The 25,156-nt window shown below is 40.8% G+C and overlaps 1 protein-coding gene across 2 annotated transcripts in view; it reads left to right on the top strand.

The window, feature by feature from the left end:
- Positions 1–11,962, top strand: part of TNFAIP1 (TNF alpha induced protein 1) — a 43,352-nt gene extending 31,390 nt beyond the window's left edge. For both annotated transcript variants that reach the window (XM_056558470.1, XM_056558469.1), the window contains exons 5-7: positions 4,581–4,633; positions 5,599–5,794; positions 8,050–11,962. In XM_056558470.1, the coding sequence (XP_056414445.1) occupies positions 4,581–4,633; positions 5,599–5,794; positions 8,050–8,286 (486 nt within the window). In that variant the 3' untranslated portion in view covers positions 8,287–11,962. The remainder of the gene's footprint in view (positions 1–4,580; positions 4,634–5,598; positions 5,795–8,049) is intronic.
- Positions 11,963–25,156: the final 13,194 nt, after the last annotated feature.

Genomic DNA, 25,156 nt, shown 5'->3' with positions numbered 1-25,156 from the left:
CCGCATCTTATACACAGACTTAGGACCAAAGCCCAAGCACAGGAAGTGCAGCCTGGAGTGCTGAGGGGGGTGTGTCCAACCAACAGCATATGGCAGTTAAGTGTGAGAGGAGCTATGATTGGATGAGACTGGACCCCCCCCCCTCAGCACTCCAGGCTGCACTTCCTGTGTTTGGGCTTCGATCCAAAGTCTGTGTATGAGATGGGGGAAAATGTTCTTTTGAGCTTTTTTAAGCACAAATAAAAACATAGAAAACTTCATTTTTTTTAAACAAAGTGAATTAGAAATGTTTTTTATTTACCATAAGGAGTGCAATAGCAAAACTTTTAATGAGAGTTACCCTTTAAATATTAGAAGAGTTGTTTGACCGGAGTTCTTGGGCGCCAACGAACCTGCCTCAGTCCCTCACTGTGTCTGTCTTGACTCTGCTCATTTGTAGCATACCTTAACCCTTTAAGGACGGACCCATTTTTTACCTTAATGACCAGGCTCTTTTTTTCTTATTTATTTATTTATTTTTGACATGTGTCTCTTTAACCCCTTAAGGACGCAGGACGTAAATGTACGTCCTGGTGAGGTGGTACTTAACGCACCAGGACGTACATTTACGTCCTATGCATAACCGCGGGCATCGGAGCGATGCCCGTGTCATGCGCGGCTGATCCCGGCTGCTGATCGCAGCCAGGGACCCGCCGGCAATGGCCGACGCCCGCGATCTCGCGGTCGTCCGCCATTAACCCCTCAGGTGCCGGGATCAATACAGATCCCAGCATCTGCGGCAGTGCGTGATTTGAATGAATGATCGGATCGCCCGCAGCGCTGCTGCGGGGATCCGATCATTCAGAACGCCGCACGGAGGTCCCCTTTCCTGCCTCCGTCCAGCTCCCGGCGTCTCCTGCTCTGGTCTGTGATCGAGCAGACCAGAGCAGAAGATGACCGATAATACTGATCTGTTCTATGTCCTATACATAGAACAGATCAGTATTAGCAATCATGGTATTGCTATGAATAGTCCCCTATGGGGACTATTCAAGTGTAAAAAAAAATGTAAAAAAATGTAAAAGTAAAAAAAAAGTGAAAAATCCCCTCCCCCAATAAAAAAGTAAAACGTCCGTTTTTTTCCTATTTTACCCCCAAAAAGCGTAAAAAAAATTTTTTATAGACATATTTGGTATCGCCGCGTGCGTAAATGTCCGAACTATTAAAATAATATGTTAATGATCCCGTACGGTGAACGGCGTGAACGAAAAAAAAAGTCCAAAATTCCTACTTTTGTAATACATTTTATTTTAAAAAAAATTATGAAAAATTAATTAAAAGTTTTTCATATGCAAATGTGGTATTCAAAAAAGTACAGATCATGGCGCAAAAAATGAGCCCCCATACCGCCGCTTATACGGAAAAATAAAAAAGTTAGAGGTCATCAAAATAAAGGGATTATAAACGTACTAATTTGGTTAAAAAGTTTGTGATTTTTTTTAAGCGCAACAATAATATAAAAGTATGTAATAATGGGTATCATTTTAATCGTATTGACCCTCAGAATAAAGAACACACATCATTTTTACCATAAATTGTACGGCGTGAAAACGAAACCTTTCAAAATTAGCAAAATTGCGTTTTAATTTCCCCACAAAAATAGTGTTTTTTGGTTGCGCCATACATTTTATGATATAATGAGTGATGTCATTACAAAGGACAACTGGTCGCGCAAAAAACAAGCCCTCATACTAGTCTGTGGATGAAAATATAAAAAAGTTATGATTTTTAGAAGGCGAGGAGGAAAAAATGAAAACGTAAAAATTTAATTGTCTGAGTCCTTAAGGCCAAAATGGGCTGAGTCCTTAAGGGGTTAAATGGTAATAGCTTTAGAACACTTTTTCTGAGCGGAGCGATTCTGAAACAGTTTTTTTTTTCGTAAAATAATGTGCTTTATGCAAGTGGTGCATTTTTGTTGACACATGCAGCAAAATTCCAAAATATTGTAAAAACCTGGAAAACATTTTTGGTCTTTTTTTTTTTTTTTTTTTAAGCTGTTCACTGTGCAGTAAAAGTGATGTTATATTTATTCTGTGGGTCAGTACGATTATGATGATACCCATTTCATATAGCTTTTTATGTTCTTTTTCCTTTTCTGATCAAAATTAATTTTTCCCTTTTTTTTGTGTTATCATTTTGTGTGATCACTTTTTTTTATTTTTCGTCCGATGCCATTGATTGAGGGCTTATTTTTTGTGGGACAAGCTGTACTTTTTATTGGTATCATTTTTGCAATACATGCTACCTTCTGATCTTTTTTTTATTCTGCTATTTGTACCAAAATTGGCGAATTTTGCGCTTTTATGCAGTTTTTTTTACGGTGTTCATTGTGCAGGATAATTTACATTATAGTTTTATAGTACACGTCATTACAAATGTGGCAATACCTAGTATGTATATGATTTGTGGGTTTCTTTATGATAATACAGGGCTTTTATTGGGAATGGGGCATTTATAAAAAAAAAAATTACATTTCATACTTTTTATTATTTTATTTTTCACTTTTTACAGGTTATACTATGCTGCAATACATTTGTACTGCAGCACAGTATAACCTGATGAGCTGCACACACTACAGCTGGCTGGATCTCACTGGCTTCGGTAGCTGGCAGACAGGAGGCCATCAGCTGGCCTACTGTTGCCATAGCAACCAACGTCAACCCGTGATTGTATCGCGACGCTGCTGTTGGTGACAGGGGAGCACCCTCCCCCTGTCAACACCATAGATGCCGTGATCAGGATTGATCACGGCATCTGTGGGGTTAATGCTGCCGGGACCGGCACGATCGTGGCAGCTGCGGCGGGACCCCAGCTGTGATTGACAGCCAGGCCCCGGCAGCTGCGGTGGGTCCCCGGCTGTGATTGAGAGGCGGGTCCCGCCGATGTTTTCCTGAGCAGGAAATCAGCAGGACGTATGTATACGTCCCAGAGCGCGTTGGGTGCTGGGACGTATTTATAGGTCCTGTAGCAGGAAGGGGTTAATAGTACAAGCAGATTAATAGCCCCCCCAATCTCTTGTCATACTGTTTTTAAATATTAAAACCATCTCAGCTTTGTTCTGTGTCTGCAAAAAAGCCAATACAAGTCAATGGAGGTCCTTCAGTCAGGTCCTACCTACATACATACATACCTATCTGCGTGACTTCGTACATATTTACCTACCGGGTGTGTGTTTGGAGGTGGGGACTACCTAATAAGGGAACTATCTATGTTCTGTTGGACATACAATACTTGCCTAATGGGAGAAGTACCTGCCTACTGTGGGGGATATAACTAGTTAATGGGACTTGACTGTGTAGGACACCAAGGGGGGCATTATTACAGTTTGAGGACCTATAGATGGGGAGATTTTATAGAGATGGGGAGGCCATTGGAAAAAAATTGCTAAAGAGATGTGTTTTGGCTGGAAGAAGTTGTCATTGTGGTCTGAGCCGGACAGAGAAGAAAGAACGAAAACTACTGTGATCAGAGAAGATGTCGCCTGTGATTTTCTAAATGTAACTATAATCACTTTATATGGTATACAGATACTGTGTACAGCTGGTATCTACCTCTGTATGGTCACTGTATATAAACACTTATATAGTCTGCAGATTTTGTATAAAGCTGGTATGTACCACTATATGGGAACTGTATGCGGGAATACTGATCTGTGTATAGTGGTTTTATTCAATACAGTATGGTGCATTAGTCAGTGACTGTGATTTATAGTGTATTCATAATGTGCCGGTATTATTTGGTCCTTGTATTGTGCACTGGTATTATTTGGTACTTGTATTGTATTGTTGCTCTGTGTATAGTGGTTTTTACTCAGTAACAGTTTGGTGGTATTATTTGTGTGGTGTATAATTTGTTCCATACATACTGGTATTATTGGTCTCAGTGTAGAGGATTTTGTCAGTAACAGTATGATGGTAATATGGATGGTGATAATATTCCACCTTGTAAACTGGTGTTATTGGTCATGGAAAATTATCTTTAGCTATGTTAAGATTATATATTTGTGTAGGGGGGGGGGGGGGGGGGCATGAGAAGGAATTTGGGTACAATAGGAACGGGGCAGACATGTGACCTGGGATGGGGTCTCAGAGGGGGTCCTTGCCTTATTTGGGGCCCTGAGTGTTGCCAGTCCGCCACTGCATATACAAGTGATGTAATGGTCAGAAATAGTGCTACATGTGAACTTGACAGATTATCCAAAAAAGTAACTTTAAAATCAGAGGTATGCTCTAAATATATGTAATCCCTGGTACAACACAAGTTACACAAAAATATCTGCTTTTGCTAATGAAGAGGTATTCATAGTGTTGGCGTTGGTTGCCTGTTTTGTTGGTGCTGTAGTCTGTACACATCTGCAAATACAATAATAACTATCTGCATCGCAATCTCTGGTTTGTGAATCCTTGACCTATTCTCTGCTTACATACAATCATATTGGAGAGCATGATGTCTACAGGTGACTGACTTTCTTCATCATAACATAGTCATAGTTCACAGTCTGTCTTAAGGTTAATATGTTATGTTTTTGTGTTTCCCAACAGCCTGTGGTCAAGCTCTTGTATAACAGAAGCAACAACAAATATTCATACACCAGGTGAATTACTACTTTACATTTTGTTCATTTACTTGCATTAAATCTGCATATTCACTGTTCAGCAATAACCTTTAAGCTAAACTAGTGCCAGAGCATTGCCAAAGCAGCAGGTATGGGGTCTTTCATGAAGGTCCACCAGGAAGCTTACAAGAGTCCATGCCTTGACAGGTTAGAACAGTTTTGGTGGCACCAGGTGGACCTGCACAATATTTTGTTATGGCTGATTATTATACATTAGTAAAAATAAAATCTGCCTAAGGGTACTTTCACATGTGCGTATTTTTACTGCCCTTTGACTTAAATGGGTAGCAAAATCTGCTACGGCAAATCTACAGCAAAAGTATGCACATGTGAACGTACCCAAATGGGTTCATCTAATGAATGAGTGAAATTTGCTGATTTATGCATTTCAGAAACTGGAATACTCTGTTCTAAAGGGATATTGTATGTTGAGGAATGTTGATTAGTTTTCTGCGATGGTTGTATGTAGATAGATAGATTTATTTTTCAAAATGTATTTTATTCGAAAAACAGAACTATCAATAGCAGAACAGTCAATATCAATATTGTTGACAGAGTGCACCCAGTTCTCAAGGCCTTGGTCAGAGGCCCGAAAGACCAAAGGCAAACAAAATATATATGTGTGTGTGTGTGTGTGTGTGTGTGTTTTCTGCTTGCACATTTTAATGACTGATTCACCCATGCTGGTTTTTGTTCTATTTTTGTTAATTTTCATAATATTGCATCTAGGAGCAATAATCATTTTTACCCATTTAGTTAAAAACTGCAGCAAAAAAAAAAAAATCAACAAAACTGGAATTTAGGATATAAATGACCTTTAACTTAAGCAATGCAAAACATCTGCAGCTGTGACTAATCTTAGTGTAGGTACGGAATAAGCTAGTAGGTCTTTATTAATACCATATTTTAATTTTCTTCTTTTTTAATGAATGTGACTATTATAGCAACTCTGATGACAACCTTCTGAAAAACATAGAGTTGTTTGATAAGCTTTCTCTCCGCTTCAATGGCCGGGTCTTATTTATGAAGGATGTGATTGGAGATGAGATCTGCTGCTGGTCTTTCTACGGTCAGGGACGGAAGCTGGCAGAGGTCTGCTGCACCTCCATTGTTTATGCCACTGAGAAGAAGCAAACAAAGGTATGGAAACACCTCATCCACAGTGACTGGAATATACAATTTGTTTATCCAGACATGGACAAACATGATTTGCTTTATTTAAAGGGGTTTGCTGGAATTTATAGAAAACTGTGTACAGCCTGGAACTGGCTTAACACCTTAAGGACATTTGACATAAATGTACATTCTGTTGCCCTGATACTTAAGGCACCGGGACATGCATTTACGTCTTGAGCGGCATTCCGACCATAAGACAAGTGCAGGAGCAGCTCTCTCTTCAAAGATTGTAAGTGACGGCTGCTATCAGCAGCTGTGCACTTACAGTCCTTGACAGAGAACGGTGACCCCACTGTTGTAAGTGATTAACCCCCTTAAGTGTCGTTATCAATAGCAATAAATTAATCAAATGTAGTGTAGGGGATAGAAAAAAAGTGCAACACTGCAAACCTGACACTATAAAACCTTATCCGCTATGCATTGTCTTACCAATTTTGGATTATCAGGGAGACTGACAATAGGTAGTTGCACCCAGTTGGTCAACTTCGCTCCGTGCCTGATGACTGGCCATGCAGGGGCAGGAGGCTCGTGACGCCACGGCCCGCTTCACTCAGTGCACCAGATGACAGGGGGTGCTGCAGGAAAGATTGCGGGGGTTCCCAGCGGCGGGACCCCCGCAATCAGACATCTTATTCCCTATCCTTTGGATAGGGGCTAACATGTCTAGTGGCGAAGTACCCCTTTGAGGAGATCTTCAAGCTTCTTTACTAAATCAGCCTGCTATACACAGCTGAACAATTGTGCAGTACCCTTCCAGAGGGAAACATCACACTCCTCATAATACAGCTCCCTGCGCCTTCCCTAGTGTAGCATCCTACAATATCCACCCCTCAAGGAGGTGCCACACTATCCAGTGTACCTCATAGGGCATAGGGCTGGGAGTAGCCATTTCTAAATCCAGTTACCATGTCAGTGTGTCCCTGGCAAGCTAAACCCTTGTCAGAATAATCACAGCACCCCGCTGAAGGCCCGAACCATGTTGCCTGCACAGGGCAGATATAAATAATGCAGATCCCAAAGACAAAGATTTGATAAAGTATAAGTACACAATTAATGGATATTGGTAGCGCTAGTCTAGTAGGCTGATTGGTAAGGAAGCTTAGAGTTTAAACTTGAGGGGCACGTTTCAGAGCATAAATATGCCGCATGTCAATATGTTCTCTGCCATTGCTGATTTGAACGCCATTGTCAGTGTCCCTGATGAGCCAAAATTGGTGAAATGCTGTGTAGGAGATAAGGTTTGATAGTGTTGTGTTTGCACTGTTTCACTTTTTTATCCATTACACTGCATTTTATTAAGCTCTGTCTGGTTATATTCTTACTCACTGTTTACATGAGGGTCTTTGTAGAGTAGTATTCAGGGTCCTGTTGCATGGCAGTCACCCTTTAGGTTAGGTTACATACCACACACATACCCAGTTACACACCACACGGTGGGGGGGGGAAGTATATTGCAGGGACTCCACAACTGATTGCTTAGGGACAATTGAGATGGTCTAGGGCCAGATATCCATATATGCTGTCTCCTGGATGTTTTATGAGCGAGTGTTCCTCTCCCGCCCTTAGGGGTCCCACTGTTGATTTTGCTATTTTTGTACATATGTGCTGTGACAATTTTATTTTGCTATTCTCAGCACATTTTGATAAATGTAAACTGTTATGAGTGCTATTACAGTACATATGGAGTTGTGGGTGGGTGATCACTCTCCTGCCATATTATTTTTGTGCAGTAAAAATGATGAATGAATTATCAGAGTAGTGGTACTGTCATTACATGTTGTTTTTAAGGTAGCTCATAAAAAGTTATATTTTACTTGTTACCCCAGTTTTCTAAAGTGACTCCAGATTTATGCTAATTAAAAATGTATCAAAATTAATAGTTGAACAACATAAAATCCAGGGTTTTTTTTTTCTATCATAAATATACATACATTGTTCTGTGCATAAAATCCAGTGTGAAATCTGCTGCATATACTGTACATATGAATATACCTGAAAAGTTTATTTTTTTGTGTTTTTTTGTTTAGTTTTTTTACAGTCCTCTGGGGCATACTGTTTCTCTTTGAGGAGATTCAACTGTGGCATAGCATCTACCAGGCAATGCTCAATGGGAAATGCTATTTTATTCTGAAATTCCTTTAAATCTTACAGTGTGCAAACAGTGAATATGAACTAGACTATGTGCAGTAAATAAGACCAGCAATGTGTTTCTCTCCCAGGTTGAATTTCCCGAAGCAAGGATTTATGAAGAAACCCTGAACGTTCTGCTCTATGAGACCCCCAGAGTCCCAGACAACTCTCTACTTGAAGCCACCAGCCGCACACGCAGCCAAGCATCACACAGTGAAGATGATGAGGGTTTTGAACTTCGAGATCGTGTTCGTCGTATTCATGTGAAAAGATACAGCACGTATGATGACAGACAGCTTGGGCACCAGTCTGCATACAGGGACTGATTCTCTCTGCAGCATAGGTGTTTTCTAAGAACGCGGTCAAGTGCACTTTGCCAAGTGACTTTTGGAGACCAAAGTTTTGGGAGAAATGTACTCGCCAGTTCATGATATTGAAGTCATCCTCTATAAAGGTTTTAGAGTCAATTCCATTATTAGCACAATAATTAATCTAGAAGACACATGCGTCTTAATAGGGAGCTTGATTCTGTCTAATATCCACTACATGTTCTTTCTGCATCCCGCGACATTGAATTGAGTGACCCTTATGCATTAAGTGACCCTGACACTGATCTCTGTATTGAAGGTTTTTAAATATCTGCTTCCTGAAAGAAACCCCTGCAGAGCACTTATCTATTGTAAATCTTTATGCCACTGAAAAATTCCCTTCACCTTTAGAACTTAAAGTAGACTTCTAGCATACTCTCTAGTGAGGGGGATTACATGATAATCTGTTTCTTATCATTAACTTATTCCAATGATAAAAAAAAAAATTTTTTATTGCAGTAATAGAAATTGGCGCTGATGTAGCTTGTGCCTAAACCTTGTCCAATATGAGCCACCAAGCTGCAGTGTAAAGCATGGTAAAGGTGAATTTCACACTATCTAGAATCTATTTTGAAAATGCAGTTAATCTGACGATATTGATCATAGCAGTGCCCTAAATGAATATCAGTAGCTGGTATACCCTGCCAATAGCTAGTGACTTAAAAGTAATAATTGAGACCGTACCTGCAACTCGGCTTTAAAGGGAACCTGCCAGCTGTTTCATGCTGACCAACCATGGGCAACATGAAACCGGAATGGTCTCCATCTCTACAGTGCACTATAAATCAAAGTCGGGAACTTTGTATAAAGTCAAGGGGGCCAGCTCCTTACTGTTTCTCCCTGTCTTGCTGAACTTGACTGACAGGTCTTTATTCATGTATGTATAGGGAGACAACTACCAGTCAAATCCAGGAGGATAAGAACTGAAGACATCATATTAATGTTTAGGTGTCATGGGTTAGATAGTGCCTTTATACTATAGAGAAGTGGAGGTCAGCTCACCCGGCGTAGACCAGCTGCGGCACGGACAGGTGCAGACTTTCACCTTTAATTGAGGTGTGAGGAAAAAGCAAAACCAGCGCAGACTAATGCAGAAGGTGCGGTTTATTCAGTATTGCACACAGGACGAACATGGCAGTGACGCGTTTCGGCCGGCGACACCCAGCCTTACTCATACAAAGGTAAGACAAACCACGCTCAGCGTATGTATGAGTAAGGCCGGGTGCCGCCGGCAGAAACGCGTCACTGCCATGTTCATCCTGTGTTCTGTGTGCAATACTGAATAAACCGCACCTTCTGCATTAGTCTGCGCTGGTTTTGCTTTTTCCTCACACCTGCCTTTATACTATGCATTGTCGGTGATATTGCCTATATTGAGTACACAATATGGGGGAGATTTATCAAAAAATGTCTAGAGGAAGAGCATTGCAGTTGACCATAGCAACAAATCAGATTGCTTCTTTTATTTTTCACAGGCCTCTTTAAAAATGAAAGAAGCAATCTGATTGGTTGCTATGGGCAGCTCAGCAACTTTTCCTCTGCACAGGTTTTGATAAATCTCCCCCTATATTCCTACACTGCATGCATATGTCATGATCAGCTTATTTGCTGCTGAAATGAAGGATTTATGGCTGAAATCAGACTAACTGCATAGTTAATACATATGTGGTGAGAGAAGTAGTTTATTTAGACCACTATGTGTTTTATGTGTTCGTATGAAATTGCGACCGATCACATAGTTTGATCAGACACTTCTTCTCTGCCATGCTGTACAGTTGGCTTCTTTGTGCTTTTTTTACATTTATATTCTAGTATAGAATTTAAACTGGTAATGTACAGTAAGTGCAATTTTAGGCTCTTTTGTTATGAGTAAATAGTTGGGTTCTTTTTATTTTTAATTTTTTTTATTTAAATATATTTATTCTGACTTTGAAGGAAACACTAGTAAAGTATGGTGTTTCATGAACTCTTCATATTGGTGGCACAGTTGATCAGATGGTGAAGGCAGTTATGGATTGAAAACCATTGGCCGCATTTATCAAAAAATTTAATAGTAAGACTGTCATTTTTGCTTGTCGTAGGCAATTAGAGCTCTGCTTAAATTTTTTAAGCTACTATGGAAAAATTAATGCTGTGTGCTAATTCTTTTCTGTGGCCAACAGTCTTAATGTAAAGTCATTACATTACATATACATTAGATCAATGATGTCCAAACCTGCCGATTCCAGAGTAAGAGGATTACAACATACCTGATTCTTTTATTCTCAGTTGAGTTCCCAGTGGTGTTGGCCAGCTGCCCACACCCCTTTTCTGATCCAGACCACACTCAGCTGAGCGTGCATGGGTATGTGGTGATTGGGAAAGAAAGCTGTCAGTTGAATAAGTATTTAGCCAATCTGAAATGTATGCCAGTTTTGATAAATGAGGCCTATTGTAGTACGATTCAACAGATCAGATATTTATATGCTTACATTTACTAAATTCCATCACACGCCTTATATTGTGCATGTTAATAATTTATAAAGAACAAAGCTAGAGGATCAGTCAAGCTTTCATTTAGTATGTTCTATAAAGATGAATTGTGGTAAACAATTCTAAAGTGTAAAAAATTCTCCTTTTTCCTGAAATTTGTATGGTGTAATGGGAGAATTTATAGTTAACTATAAAAACTATTAGTTGCATTGTGCTGACAAGGATTTCCTGTTTTTAGCTAATATATTTTTGTACTACTTAGTCTTAAAAACAAGTCTTGCACATTATGTCTTAACCCTTGTTTGTTTATTAAGGTTTTCTTTATAGTTGGCAAATCTGTTTTTACATTAAAGCAGATATGACAGCTTTCTATGGTTTTGTTTTTGTGTTTTTTTAGCCATAAGAGGTGGATCTTGTAGATGGAGAAGGCCCTCACCTTCATCTGTTATAAACTTAAAATAAAAAAGTTAAAAAAAAACTACCGTATTCAAAGAATATACATCTTCCTGTAAAACAGGTTTTCATTTTTACCATAGTTTTAATGTGCCGTCTCTTAAAGTGTACCTGTCATCAACAAAAACGTTTTATATGTGTATTTTATATGTGTATTTTGTAATATACCTTGGTTAAAAAAATATGTATATTTTTGTCCCTACAGCTATTGCCTGTGCGTCTCTATGAGGAGTCCAAATACAGGAAGTGAGGGTGGACAAGCAGGGCTCTGCACTCTGAGGACAAGCAGGGCTCTGTGCAGTGAGGCTCTGTGACATGCTACGGGCTCACACATGAGGATGATTGACAAGCCAGGAGCCTGCACAGAGCCCTGCTTGTCCTGTCCTCACTTCCTGTATTTGGACTCTTCACAGGCAATAGCTGCAGGGACAGCATTTTTTCACCCATAAATATACATATTTTTTAACCAATGTATATTACAAATATACATATAATTGTATTATCTACATTATATAAAAAGTTTTTGTTGACGACGGGTACACTTTAAGCAACTATATGATTAGCTCTGTGTCCATATGGGAGGGAAGCAGCTCTTTCTACCAGCAGAAAATCTCAGCACAATCTCAAGCACTGTTCAGCAGCACAGTTATATTCTGCAAGCCTGAAATCTACTTTAAAGGGGTACTCCGCCCCTAGACATCTTATCCCCTATCCAAAGGATAGGTGGATAAGATGTCAGATCGCCGCGGTCCCGCTGCTGGGGATCCCCGCTGCGGCACTGCGCTATCATTACAGCACAGAGCGAGTTCGCTCTGCACGTAATGACGGGCAATACAGGGGCCGGAGCATTGTTATGTCACGGCTCCGCCCCTTGTGATGTCACGACCCGCCCCTTTCAATACAAGTCTATGGGAGGGGGCGTGGCGGTCGTCACGCCCCCTGCCATAGACTTGCATTAAGGGGACGGGCTGTGATGTCACGAGGGGCGGAGCCATGACGTCACGCTGCTCCGTCCCCTGTATCGCCCGTCATTACGCACGGAGCGAACTCTCTCTGTGCTGTAATGATGGCGGGGTGCCGCAGCGGCGATCCTGGGGGTCCCCAGCAGCGGGACCACGGCGACCTGACATCTTATCCCCTATCCTTTGGATAGGGGGATAAGATGTCTAGGGGCGGAGTAGCCCTTTAATGACTAATTTAGACTCATTTCAAAGATTTTACAGAGAACACTGCTGAAATATGTAACTTCTGTATTATTCCATTGTTTATCAAACTCTATTTAGGGTCCCTGTAAACTTGCACATGGATGTGTCTCATAGTTAGGGAGTAAAATGTAATTGCGTTACACTGCTTAAAGTTTTTTTTCATATTGTAGTAAGAAGTGCAAAATCTGAATATACAGGTGTTTGTAGTTTGTTATCAAGGAGAAACATGTCTGTATAGAAGCTGTAGACACAACACAATGTGCGATACTCATTGACTACTTCCAAAGTTGCTCCTGTTTTCCTTTTAGATGCATTGGAGCAATATAAATTATGCAAAAGTGGGCACAGCCTTAAAGCATGGAACATTGTGTTTCAGGGAGCAGGTCTTCCTGACATTGTAGAAAATGTAGCAATGAAGCTAGGAACCCCCCCAACGATTATTAACTCTATTTTAACAAATTGAACTGTTTTTTAAACTTGCTCCTTAGTTTTTCAGTTTATACAAAATGGATATAAATCTATGAACTCAAAACTTAAATATGAAAAAGAGGCAACTAATTGCTAAGTTCTGGAGATCTGTTGCCTGGTTTGGACCTATACCGAGATTTAAACAGGCTGGGATGAGTTTCTAATTCCTACTGGGAAAGTGACCTGTAAGGAACCTGCACTGGAAAACACAGTTTTATGCTTCATTCATTCATCAAGAGGGTTGTCCCATCTGGAAAACCCAATATGTATATGCTTTTGGGAATATAGATGCTTAGGATGCCCCCTTTATGCCAGAGCAGGGAGCCTCTATACAGAGCACCTTTCACTCCATCAGATTCAATACATATACACTTTATCAATGAGTAGCCATCTCATGCTACCTTTCCCATGTGGTTGTATTAGAAGAGCACTAGTTCCTGGGCATCTGTGTTTTAAAAGATGTCCCACCTGGACAACACAAGTCTTCCAGACAGAGTTAATGCAGATGCTAAATAAACCTGCAAACCTGATAATATACACGATATACTGTTACACTATGTTATTAAGCTTGTAGAACTGAAATGTGTGGATAATGAATATATTGTAGAATTCTTTGCTGGTTAAGAGCAACAGTTTTATTCTGGTAAATGCTTTATTAAACAAAAAGTATAAGGTGGTTTTATTCATGTTTCCCAGATAGAAGGCAACAAGATCTGCTTTAGATTTCACGATTGGAGATGTCTGGCTGCAGTACACAGTGATACTGTATGAGGAGCAGCTATGCTTCACTTTATTGACTTGGCTTTGACTAGATAATGGGCACATTTCCACTGATGTCTATGGAAAGTATCTACTGTTCTGGCTCCTGTCGTACAGTTTTGTGGCCTCATACGTTATTCTAAAGTTCACTCTTAATTTTTATGCATGTCAGTTTTCCAGTAAAAAAAAAATAGGCTAAATAGCCAAAGATCAGTATTAGCCATCTCAATTATTGTTAACACAATTTCATAATTCTAAATGACGAATTTAATATTCAGCAGGTTTGCTTTTGTTGTCTTCTAACTTATTTAACCATAGAATTTATTTCTGTAATTATAGGAATTTTGACTGGAAAACAAACACTAACTTTTTAATGACAATAAAACTTCATTATTACAATTAACACACATGCCTTCTTTGTTATTTGTCCTAAGATCTTTTATTACTGTGATAATAGGGCTCTTTATCAAAAATTTTAAAGGAAAGACAGTCATCAGGAAATCCACCTTTGTTTGATTACATTTTTGGTAATCCTTTTTTTTTTTTTTTTTTTTAATCATTGTTCCTATTAACCCCTTTAAGGACTGGGACAATTTTCATTTTTGCACTTTCATTTTTCTACCTCACCTTCTATTAGTCATAACTCTTTTAATTTTCCTCCTACAGACCCATATACTGTATATACTCGAGTATAAGCCGTGTTTTTCAGCACGATTTTTCGTGCTGAAAACACCCCCCTCTGCTTATACTCGAGTGAACTCTCCGCCCTCAGTGGTCTTCAACCTGCGGACCTCCAGATGTTTCAAAACTACAACTCCCAGCAAGCCCGGGCAGCCATCGGCTGTCCGGGCTTGCTGGGAGTTGTAGTTTTGAAACCTCTGGAGGTCCGCAGGTTGAAGACCACTGCGGCCTTCTACATCATCCAGCCCCCCCCCTCTCACCCCCTTTAGTTTTGTACTCTCCTCCGCTCGGCGGGACGTTAGGGTGCGCTGGTCCGGTGCTGCAGGACGGTCCGGTGGGGCGGTCGTCCGGTGGGATAGTGGTTCCGGGCTGCCATCTTCACCGGGGGGCCTCTTCTCCGCGCTTCGGGCCCGGCCCCGAAATAGTCACGTTGCCTTGACGACAACGCAGAGGGACGTTCATTATCAACGTCCCTCTGCGTCGTCGTCAAGGCAACACCTCTATTCCGGGCCCGAAGCGCGAAGAAGAGGCAGCCCAGAACCACTATCCCACCGGACGACCTGCCCACCGGACAGTCCTGCAGCACCGGACCAGCGCACCCTAACGTCCCGCCGAGCGGAGGGGAGTACAAAACTAAAGGGGGTGGGGGGGGCTGGATGATGTCGAAGGCCGCAGTGGTCTTCAACCTGCGGACCTCCAGAGTTTTCAAAACTACAACTCCCAGCAAGCCCGGACAGCCGATGGCTGCCCGGGCTTGCTGGGAGTTGTAGTTTTGAAACATCTGGAGGTCCGCAGGTTGAAGACCACTGTATCAGACATTGACAAGCGGTGATGATGAAGGGGGGGGGGGGGGGGGCTGATGACATGTGGTGATGATGACAAGGGGATGATGAAGGGGGGTGTGGGATGATGACAAGGGGATGATGAAGGGGGTGTGTGGGATGATGACAAGGGGATGATGAAGAGGGGGTGTGGGATGATGACAAGGGGATGATGAAGGGGGGTTGTGGGATGATGACAAGGGGATGATGACAGGCGGTGATGATGAAGGGGGGATGATGACAGGCGGTGATGATGACGGGGGTCTGGATGATGACAGGGGGGATGATGTATTTCCCACCCTAGGCTTATACTTGAGTCAATAATTTTTCCTGGGATTTTGGGGTGAAATTAGGGGCCTCGGCTTATATTCGGGTCGGCTTATACTCGAGTATATACGGTAAGGTCTTTCTTTTTGCGCCACCAATTGTACTTTGTACAACCATTTCACCACAAAATCTACAGAGAAACCTCCATAAAATTTTGTGGGGCAAAAATATAAAAAAAAATAACATGCCAATTTGTCTAATTTTTGTGGGCTTCTGTTCCTACGCAGTGCACTTTTCGGTAAAAAATGTAAGATTATCTTTATTCTGTAGGTCCATATGATAACAACAATACCTAATTTATATAGGTTTCGTTTTCTTTTACTACTTTTAAAAAATAACTTTTTGTACATAAATGAGTATGCTTAACTCCATAAGAACCGGGCCATTTTTAATTTTTGCACTTTCGTTTTTTCCTTCTCCCCTTCTTAAAATTATAACACTTTCAGTTTTCCACCTCGAGACCCATATGAGGGCCTGTTTTTTGCGCCACCAATTTTATTTTGTAATACCGTCAATCATTTCACCACAAAATCTACGCGAAACCAGAAAAAAAAATTTGAGGCAAAATTGGGAAAAAAAAACACCATTTTGTAAATTTTGGGGGCTTCAGATTCTACGCAATGCATTTTTCAGTAAAAATGGCACCTTTATTTATTCTGTAGGTTCATATGATTAAAATCATACCCAACTTATATAGGTTTGATTTTGATTATAACTTTTTGTGCGAAAATTAGAATGGTTAATATTGTCCTCTTCTGACCCCTATAACTTTTATTTTACCATATACAGGCTGTATGAGGGCTCACTTTTTGCGCCTTGATCTGAATGTTTTTTGTTTTTTTTGGGGACTTCTTGAACACTTTTTATACATTTTTTATATTTTTAAGGGTACACAAAATGAACAAAAATACGCAATTTGGGACTTTGGAATTGTTTTTACGTATATGCTATTGACCGCGTGGTTAAAGTAACGTTATATTTTTATAGATTGGACATTTACGCACGTTGCGATACCACATGTTTATGCTTATTTTTGTTTACATTTTTTTTCTTTTAATGGGAAAAGGGGGGTGATTAAAACTTTTATTAGGGAAGGGGTTAATTGACATTTATAAAAAAAAAAAAATGTTATACTATTTTAGTCCTCATAGGGGACTATTACATGCAATCCATAGCATAGCAGTGATCAGTGTTATCTGTGTATAATTGCTCCAGGCTGCTAAGGCTTCCTGGAGCATCGAGGCACAGATCGGACGGCAAGGAGACAGGTAAGGGCCCTCCCGATGTCCTCTCATCTGATCGGGACACCGCAGTTTTACTGCGGTGGTCCCGATCAGCTCTGCTAAGTTGCCAGGACTAAGTTGCCAGGACTGCTGTTGCCAGGGAGCAGGACGAGGGCGTATGGGTACACTCTTGGTCCCCAAGAGTTTAAAATTGCCCTCCTCTGACCCCTATAAATTTTATTTTTCTATATATGGGGCTATATGAGGGCTAATTTTTTGCACCGTAGTTTTTATTGCTACCATTTTTGTTTTGATGGAACTTTTTGATCGCTTTTCATTATATTTTTCTGCTTTATGAAGTAACCAAAAAATACACAATTTTGGACTTTCATATTTTTTGTTTTGTTTACGCCATTGACCGTGCGGTTTAATTCACCAGTTCACGACCATTGACATCTATACTAGTCCATGTGCCGTTAACAGAGTATGGCGCGGGCTCCCGACTCGAGCCTGCATCATACCGGCCGTCCCCCAGCTGATTCCTGTAGCTGGGGGCCAGCGTTAATAGCTGACATGTGGCGATCGCCGTGGGCGGCTATTATCCCTTTACATGGCCACTATCAAAGCGGACAGCAGCATTCAAAGGTGCCTTTATCCCGTCCCTGGTGGTCTAGTGGCGTGGATCGCCCCCCTGCAGCGCGATCGGGGGGGAGGAGGTCGATCCACTGCTGAGGTAGCCAGGGACCAGGCTTTATCAATCAAGCTCAGAGCACACAGATCAATGTGGTTAGTCCCTAAGGGGACTAAAAGTGTAAAAAAAAATAAAACATTTAAAGCACAAACATTTACCCCTTCCTTATTAAAAGTTTAAATCACTACCCTTTTCCCAAATTCCATATAAAAAATATATAAACATAATAAAAAATAAACATATGTAAATATAATTAAACCGCACGGTCAATGGCGTATGCGCAATAAAAATTCCAAAGTCCAAAATAGCGTATTTTTGGTCACTTTTCATACCATAAAAAAAATGAATAAAATGCTATCAAAAAGTCTTATCAAAACAAAAATGGTACCGATAAAAACTTCAGATCACGGTGCAAAATATGATCCCTTTTACATCCCCGTAAGTGAAAAAATTAAGTTATAGGGGTCAGAAGAGGATCATTTTTAAATGTATTAATTTTCCTGCATGTAGTTATGATTTTTTTTAGAAGTACGACAAAATCAAACCTATATAAGTAGGGTATCATTTTAATCGTATGAACCTACAGAATAAAGATAAAATGTAATTTTTACCGAAAAATGTACTGTGTAGAAATGGAAGACCCCAAAATTTACAAAATGGCGTGTTTTCTTCAATTTTGTCATACAATGATTTTTTTTTTCTTTTGTTTCATCGTAGAATTTTGGGTAAATTGACTGATGTCATTACAAAGTAGAATTGGTGGCACAAAAAATAAGCGATCATATGGTTTTTAAGGTGCAAACTTGAAAGGGGTTATGATTTTTAAAAGTTAAGGAGGAAAAAACGAAAGTGCAAAAAACAGAAAAATGGGGTTTGGATAGGGGATAAGATGTCTAGGGTGGGAGTACCCCTTTAAGAGATTCAGTGGGAAAGGAATAAAGGCCCCGCAGTGCAGTCAAAAAATTACCCGTGATCCCAAATTTCTGAAGGGATGCTAAAAAGGAATGGCCACCCAAGTCTATCAAAAGCCTTCTCGGCATCTAAGCTAAGGATTAACGCTTGTTCAGACCTTCGATTGACTAAGTCAACGAGATCTATTACCCCCCTGGTGTTGTCACCCCCCTGTCGGCAGGGGATAAACCCAACCTGATCCTTGTGGATAAGGGAGGGCAGAAAAGAGCAAAGTCTGGTTGCAAACACCTTAGAAAACAATTTCAAATCCGAATTAAGAAGGGCAATAGGATGGTAACTAGAACAATCATGAGGGTCTTTACCTGGCTTAGGTATCAGTGATAAGAGAATGTAGGAAAGACTGCATAATCGGCTCGCCCCCCCATAAAAGAGTTAAAAAATGGAACAAGCTTAGGGACAAATGTAGAAGAGAAAGTCTTATAGTATAGATATGTGAAGCCGTCTGGGCCGGAGGAACGGCCCGCATGTAGGGACTTAAGGACCTCGAGGAGTTCCTCCCCTGTTATAGGCGCATTCAAGACACCTCGATTGGCCTCCGTCAGTGAAGGCAGGCCACACCGGGAGAGATAGGAATCAAGGGCCACAGCCCGCTCCACTGGATCAGACGGTAGTTGGGATGGAAGGGAATAGTTTAGTATAGTAATCTACAAAGAGGCAAGAGACATCGGCCGGGTGATAATGAAGAATCTTTAAAGGCAGAAGGGGAGTGAGCAACCGCTTGTTCCTGCAGGCGCCTGGCCAACATAGTATGGCCCTTCTCATAAAAATGTTGCCTAGCAAATAGCAACTGACGTTCAACTTTATGAAGAGCTAGGTCACCCAACTGGGCCCGCGCAGCCACCAAGCTCCGAAGTATCGATAAAGAAGGAGCAGACAGCAAAAGAGCCTCCAGGCGAGTAATCTCCGCACGGAGTTCCCTGGAGCGAGTCAGAGCATCAGGTTTAAATTTAGCGCCAAGGGCGATACAATGTCCTCTAACTACAGATTTATGGGCCTCCCAGAGAACGGCCTGAGAAGAGACCGAGCCCTCATTGGTAGCGAAATAATCAGTGATACAGTTCTGAATCGACTCCCGGGAAGGCAATGATTTGAGGAGAGAATCATTTAGTCGCCAGTGGCAGGACCGAAAAGAGGAAGGCGAAGAACGGAAGGATAAGAGGATAGGACAGTGGTCAGACGAAGATATAGGTTCAAGGGAGGCATCTGAGAGCATGCGTACCATAGGCAGGTTTCCAAAAAAGTTATCTATATGTGTGTGCAATTTATGGGGGTGTGAATAAAAGCTAAAAGAGCACTCTGTCGGGTGATTTATACGCCATAGGTCATGCAGCAAAGACGCCCTGATGAAAAAAAAAAAAGCGATGCTAAGCACAACTGGGAGGGGGGTGGGGGTTCAGCAGTCAGAGAGTGACGGTCTAGAGAAGGAGAATAGATGAGGTTAAAGTCCCCCCCAAACAACCAAGCAGAGGAAGGATATTTGTGCAATTTAGCGACTACTCTTCGCAGAAAGGGGATCTGGGAGGTATTCTGGGCATAAACATTACAAAGGAGCAGTGAGACTCCACCCAGAACACCCTCCACCACCACAAAACGTCCCTGAGGATCAGGTTAGGAAGAAGTAACCTGAAGGGGGCAAGTCCTAGAGACCAATATAGCAACCCCCGCCACCTTCCTACCAGAGACAGCTGAGTATACTTGTGGATACAGATTGCTTTACCGGCAAGAATTGCTTCTCTATGCATACGAATGTAATAATTGAAAATGTGATGCTGGGACAAAGAAAAAGTCTCTTTTTTTCTTCTTCAAAAATATTTCTAGAGAACGGGCGCAAAATGTGAAATGTGGTAGCTTAATGCTTTGGAAAAAGTTTTGGGGCCAATCACATAGGCCGAATGGGGAAGTATACTGAAAAGATACAGACAATCTCTCTATAGAGAAAATCATAGGCTGATATAGTTCATTAATTGTACAGGGTGGGCCATTTATATGGATACACCTTAATAAAATGGGAATGGTTGGTGATATTAACTTCCTGTTTGTGGCACATTAGTATATGTAAGGGGGGAAACTTTTCAAGATGGGCGGTGACCATGGCGGCCATTTTGAAGTAGGCCATTTTGAATCCAACTTTTGTTTTTTCAATAGGAAGAGGGGCATGTGACACCTCAAACTTATTGGGAATTTCACAAGAAAAACAATGATGTGCTTGGTTTTAACGTAACTTTATTCTTTCATGAGTTATTTACAAGTTTCTGACCACTTATAAAATGTGTTCGATGTGGTGCCCATTGTGTTGGATTGTCAATGCAACCCTCTTCTCCCACTCTTCACACACTGATAGCAGCACCACAGGAGAAATGCTAGCACAGGCTTCCAGTATCCATAGTTTCAGGTGCTGCAGAATGGGCAAAACAAAAATTAGAACAGGACCCTCAGTTTACGCAAAAGATTTTGTTCAGTGATGAGGCAAACTTTTATGTGAATGGTGAAGTTAACAAACAAAACCACCGCTATTGTTCTGACACTAACCCACATTGGATAGATCCCTCCAAGACTGTTGGAACACAAAAATTGATGGTATGGTGTGGTATATGGGGTACAAAGATAGTGGGGCCATTCTTTATCAATGGAAACCTCAAGGCCACTGGATATGCGAAATTGCTACATGATGATGTGTTTCCCTCTTTATGCACTGAAGCTGGCACATTCCTTGAGTTTTTCCAGCAAGATGGTGCGCCACCACATTATGGGTGTCGGGTCCGAGCATTCCTAGATGGACAGTTTCCTGGAAAGTGGATTGGTTGTCGTGGGCCAGTTGAATGGCCCCCAAGGTCTCCCGATCTGACCCCCTTAGACTTTTATCTTTGGGGTCATCTGAAGGTAATTGTCTATGCTGTGAAGATGCGAGATGTGCAGCACCTGAAACTACGGATACTGGAAGCCTGTGCTAGCATTTCTCCTGCAGTGTTGCTATCAGTGTTTGAAGAGTGGGAGAAGAGGGTTGCATTGACAATCCAACAAAATGGGCAGCACATTGAACACATTTTATAAGTGGTCAGAAACTTGCAAATAACTCATAAAAGAATAAAGTTACGTTAAAACCAAGCACATCATTGTTTTTCTTGTGAAATTCCCATTTTATTAAGGTGTGTCCAACCATTCCCATTTTATTAAGGTGTATCCATATAAATGTACTATTCACCAAATAGTCTCTTTAGGATAGGAATTGGACAATAAGACAACTGCTTAAAATGTGATATGCAAGGGGCAGATTTCCTCATTATGACTTAGAAGTACCCTAAGGTCATAAGACTATAGGAAGGAGCTGGGTCAGAAATGTTCAATACATTAGTTCAAAAGGTAACATGAGGCCTGAAAATATGTATTCTGGGGGAATTGCTTAGTGCAGGGAATCCTATAATACTCAGGAAATAATTTGCTAGGACACCATCCTCTGTGGAAGCATGGAAGAAGCTTACTGGTAAAATTAAATGTTACAAGCTATTATTGCTAAAACAGGTAAAGACATATAGTTACATAGTTTGTAAGGTTGAAAAAAGACAAGAGTCCATAAAGTTCAACCTAAAACCCTACTGTGTTGATCCAGAGGAAGGCAAAAACCATCCTATGAGGATGATGCTAATTGCCTTAATGCCTAAAACGTCTTTTCTCCAAACTAAATAACTATAAAGCTTGAAAATCTGTAATCCTTAGCACATAATTGTACATGTTGTTTTTATTGCCCAAGTGCTTACCCTTAACCTTACATTTATCCACATTCAATTTATTTTGCCATGTCTGTGCCCAAGCCTCCAGCTTCCTTAGATCCATCTGTAATATTATGTTATCCTCCTCTGTGGTGATCACCTTACCCAGTTTAGTGTCATCTGCAAATATTGCAATTCTACTCTGTAATGCCTCTACAAGGTCATTGACCCCTTCCCACAGAGGGTCGTATATACACGTCCATTTACTCCATGCCTTAATGTAAATGGACATATACAGTCATGGCCGTAAATGTTGGCACCCCTGAAATTTTTCAAGAAAATGTAGTATTTCTCACAGAAAAGGATTGCAATAACACATGTTTTGCTATACACATGTTTATTCCCTTTTTGTGTATTGGAACTAAACCAAAACTGGGAGGAAAAAAGCAAATTGGACATAATGTCACACCAAACTCCAAAAATGGGCTGGACAAAATTATTAGCACCCTTTCAAAATTGTGGATCAATAAGATTGTTTCAAGCATGTGATGCTTTTTTAAACTCACCTGGGGTAAGTAACAGGTGTGGGCAATATAAAAATCACACCTGAAAGCTGATGAAAAGGAAAGAAGTTCACTTAGTGTGGCATGCACAGACACACAATGCAAAGACTAAGCATGGACAACAGAACGAGGAGAAGAGAACTGTCTGACTTGAGAAACAAAATTGTGGAAAAATATCAACAATCTCAAGGTTATAAGTCCATTTCCAGAGATCTAGATTAGCCTTTGTCCACAGTGCGCCACATTATCAAGAAGTTTGCAACCCATGGCACTGTAGGTAATCTCCCTGGACGTGGATGGAAGAGAAAAATTGAATAAAGGTGTCAATGCAGGATAGTTTGGATGGTGGATAAGCAGCCCCAAACAAGTTCCAAAGATATTCAAGCTGTCCTGCAGGCTCAGGGAGCATAAGTGTCAGTGCTATCTATCTGTCGACATTTAAATGAAATGAAACGCTATGGCAGGAGACCCAGGAGGACCCCACTGCTGACACAGACATAAAAAAGCAAGACTACATTTTGCCCAAATGAACTTGAGTAAGCCAAAATCCTTCTGGGAAAACGTCTTGTGGACAGATGAGACCAAGATAGAACTTTTTAGTAAAGCTTCTTCTGTTTACCAAAAACTGAATGAGGCCTACAAAGAAAAGAACACAGTACCTACAGTGAAATATGGTGGAGGTTCAAAGATGTTATGGGGTTGTTTTGCCTCCTTTGGCACTGGGTGCCTTGAATGTGTGCAAGGTATCATGAAATCTGAGAATTAGCAATGGATTTTGGGTCGCACTGTACAGCCCAGTGTCAGAAAGCTGGGTATGAGTCAGAGATCTTGGGTCTTCCAGCAGGACAATGACCCCAAACATACATCAAAAAGCACCCAGAAATGGATGGCAACAAAACGCTGGATACTTCTGGAGTGGCCAGCAATGAGTCCAGATCTAAATCCCATTGAACACCTGTGGAGAGATCTTAAAATTGCTGTTGGGAAAAGGCACCCTTCCAATAAGAGAGACCTGGAGCAGTTTGCAAAGGAAGAGTGGGCCAACATTCCGGCTGAGAGGTGTAAGAAGTTTAATGATGGTTATAGGAAGTGACTTAGTTATTTTTTCCAAAGGGAAAGTTAAACAGATTTGTAAATTACTTCTATTAAAAAATCTTAATCCTTCCAATAGTTATTAGCTTCTTAAGTTTTCTGTCTAACTACTCAATGCTGATGTCACATCACGGGAGCTGTGCATGATGGGAGAATATCCCTTGCATGATGGGAGAATATCCCCATAGGAGCTGGACAGCTCCTGGGACGTGAGTCATCAGAAAGCAGTTAGACAGAAAACAGCAACTCAACTTCAGAAGCTAATAACTATTTAATAGAAGTAATTTACAAATCTGTTTAACTTTCCGGAGCCAGTTGATATATAAAAAAAAGTTTTTGCCTGGAATACCTCTTTAAACACTTCAGTGCTGCAGTCAATGTGACTGCAGCACCAATCGCCAGTAACAGAGGGAGCTCCCTCCCTCTGTTTTCCAATGAGACCCCGCAGTGTCTCATTGGTAGCCATGGCAACCAGGGACCTCCAAACGGCCCCTGGTTACCTGGCTACGGAAGCCAAAATGCAAAGTCTGATCTTTACTGTGTATCAGTGCAACACTAACAGGGATAATACACTGCAGTACAGATCTGTACTGCAGTATATTATGTGTCAAGTCCCCTAGTGGGACAGTAAAAAAAAAGTAAAAAATACACTAAATAAATAAAAAATAAATAATAAATAAATAAAAATAAATATTTCCCACCCCCAAAAATGACATACACATATTTGGTATCACTGCATCCGTAACAACCAAAGCAAAAATAATATCACATTATTCAACCCGCATGGGGAACGCCATAAAAAAAAAGATAAATCTTTGCCAAATTTATGTCACCTCACGGAAATAATTTGCTATCACACAACATTCTCTGAATAAAAATAAAAATACATCTCTCAGAAAATAGTAATGCACTAAAAAGATTTTTTTTTTAATGAAAATGTTTTTATATTGTATATATGATAAACCATCAAATAAAGTACATAAAAGGGTTATTGCCACAATCATACCGACCTGCAGAATAAAATTGCCATGTTATTGATACTGCATGGTGAACACTACATAAAAAAAATTATAATCTTGCCAAAATGAGTGCTTTTTGGTAATCCCGCTTCACTAAAAATCTAATAAAAAGTGATCAAAATGTCAGACATACCCCAAAATAGTACTATTCAAAGCCACTACTTATCCCGGCAAAAATAAGCCCTCCCATAGCTCCATTGGTGAAAAAATTAAAACGTTAGAGACCTTAGAATAGGGTGACACTAACTAACTAAAAAATAGGAAGACCCAAAATCCACACTTCCGCTTAGGAAGATGGCCGCATAATCTGTGAGCTCCCGCTCCCTGGGGCCTAGTACCTGCTATATTCGAGCGGGATCGGCACCTACCTCATGT

This window comes from Hyla sarda, chromosome 2, assembly GCF_029499605.1.
Source record: "Hyla sarda isolate aHylSar1 chromosome 2, aHylSar1.hap1, whole genome shotgun sequence".
NCBI classification, from domain to species: Eukaryota; Metazoa; Chordata; class Amphibia; order Anura; family Hylidae; genus Hyla; species Hyla sarda.
Note: the sequence above shows the minus strand (reverse complement) of the source record. Positions and strands in the feature narration are given on the sequence as shown.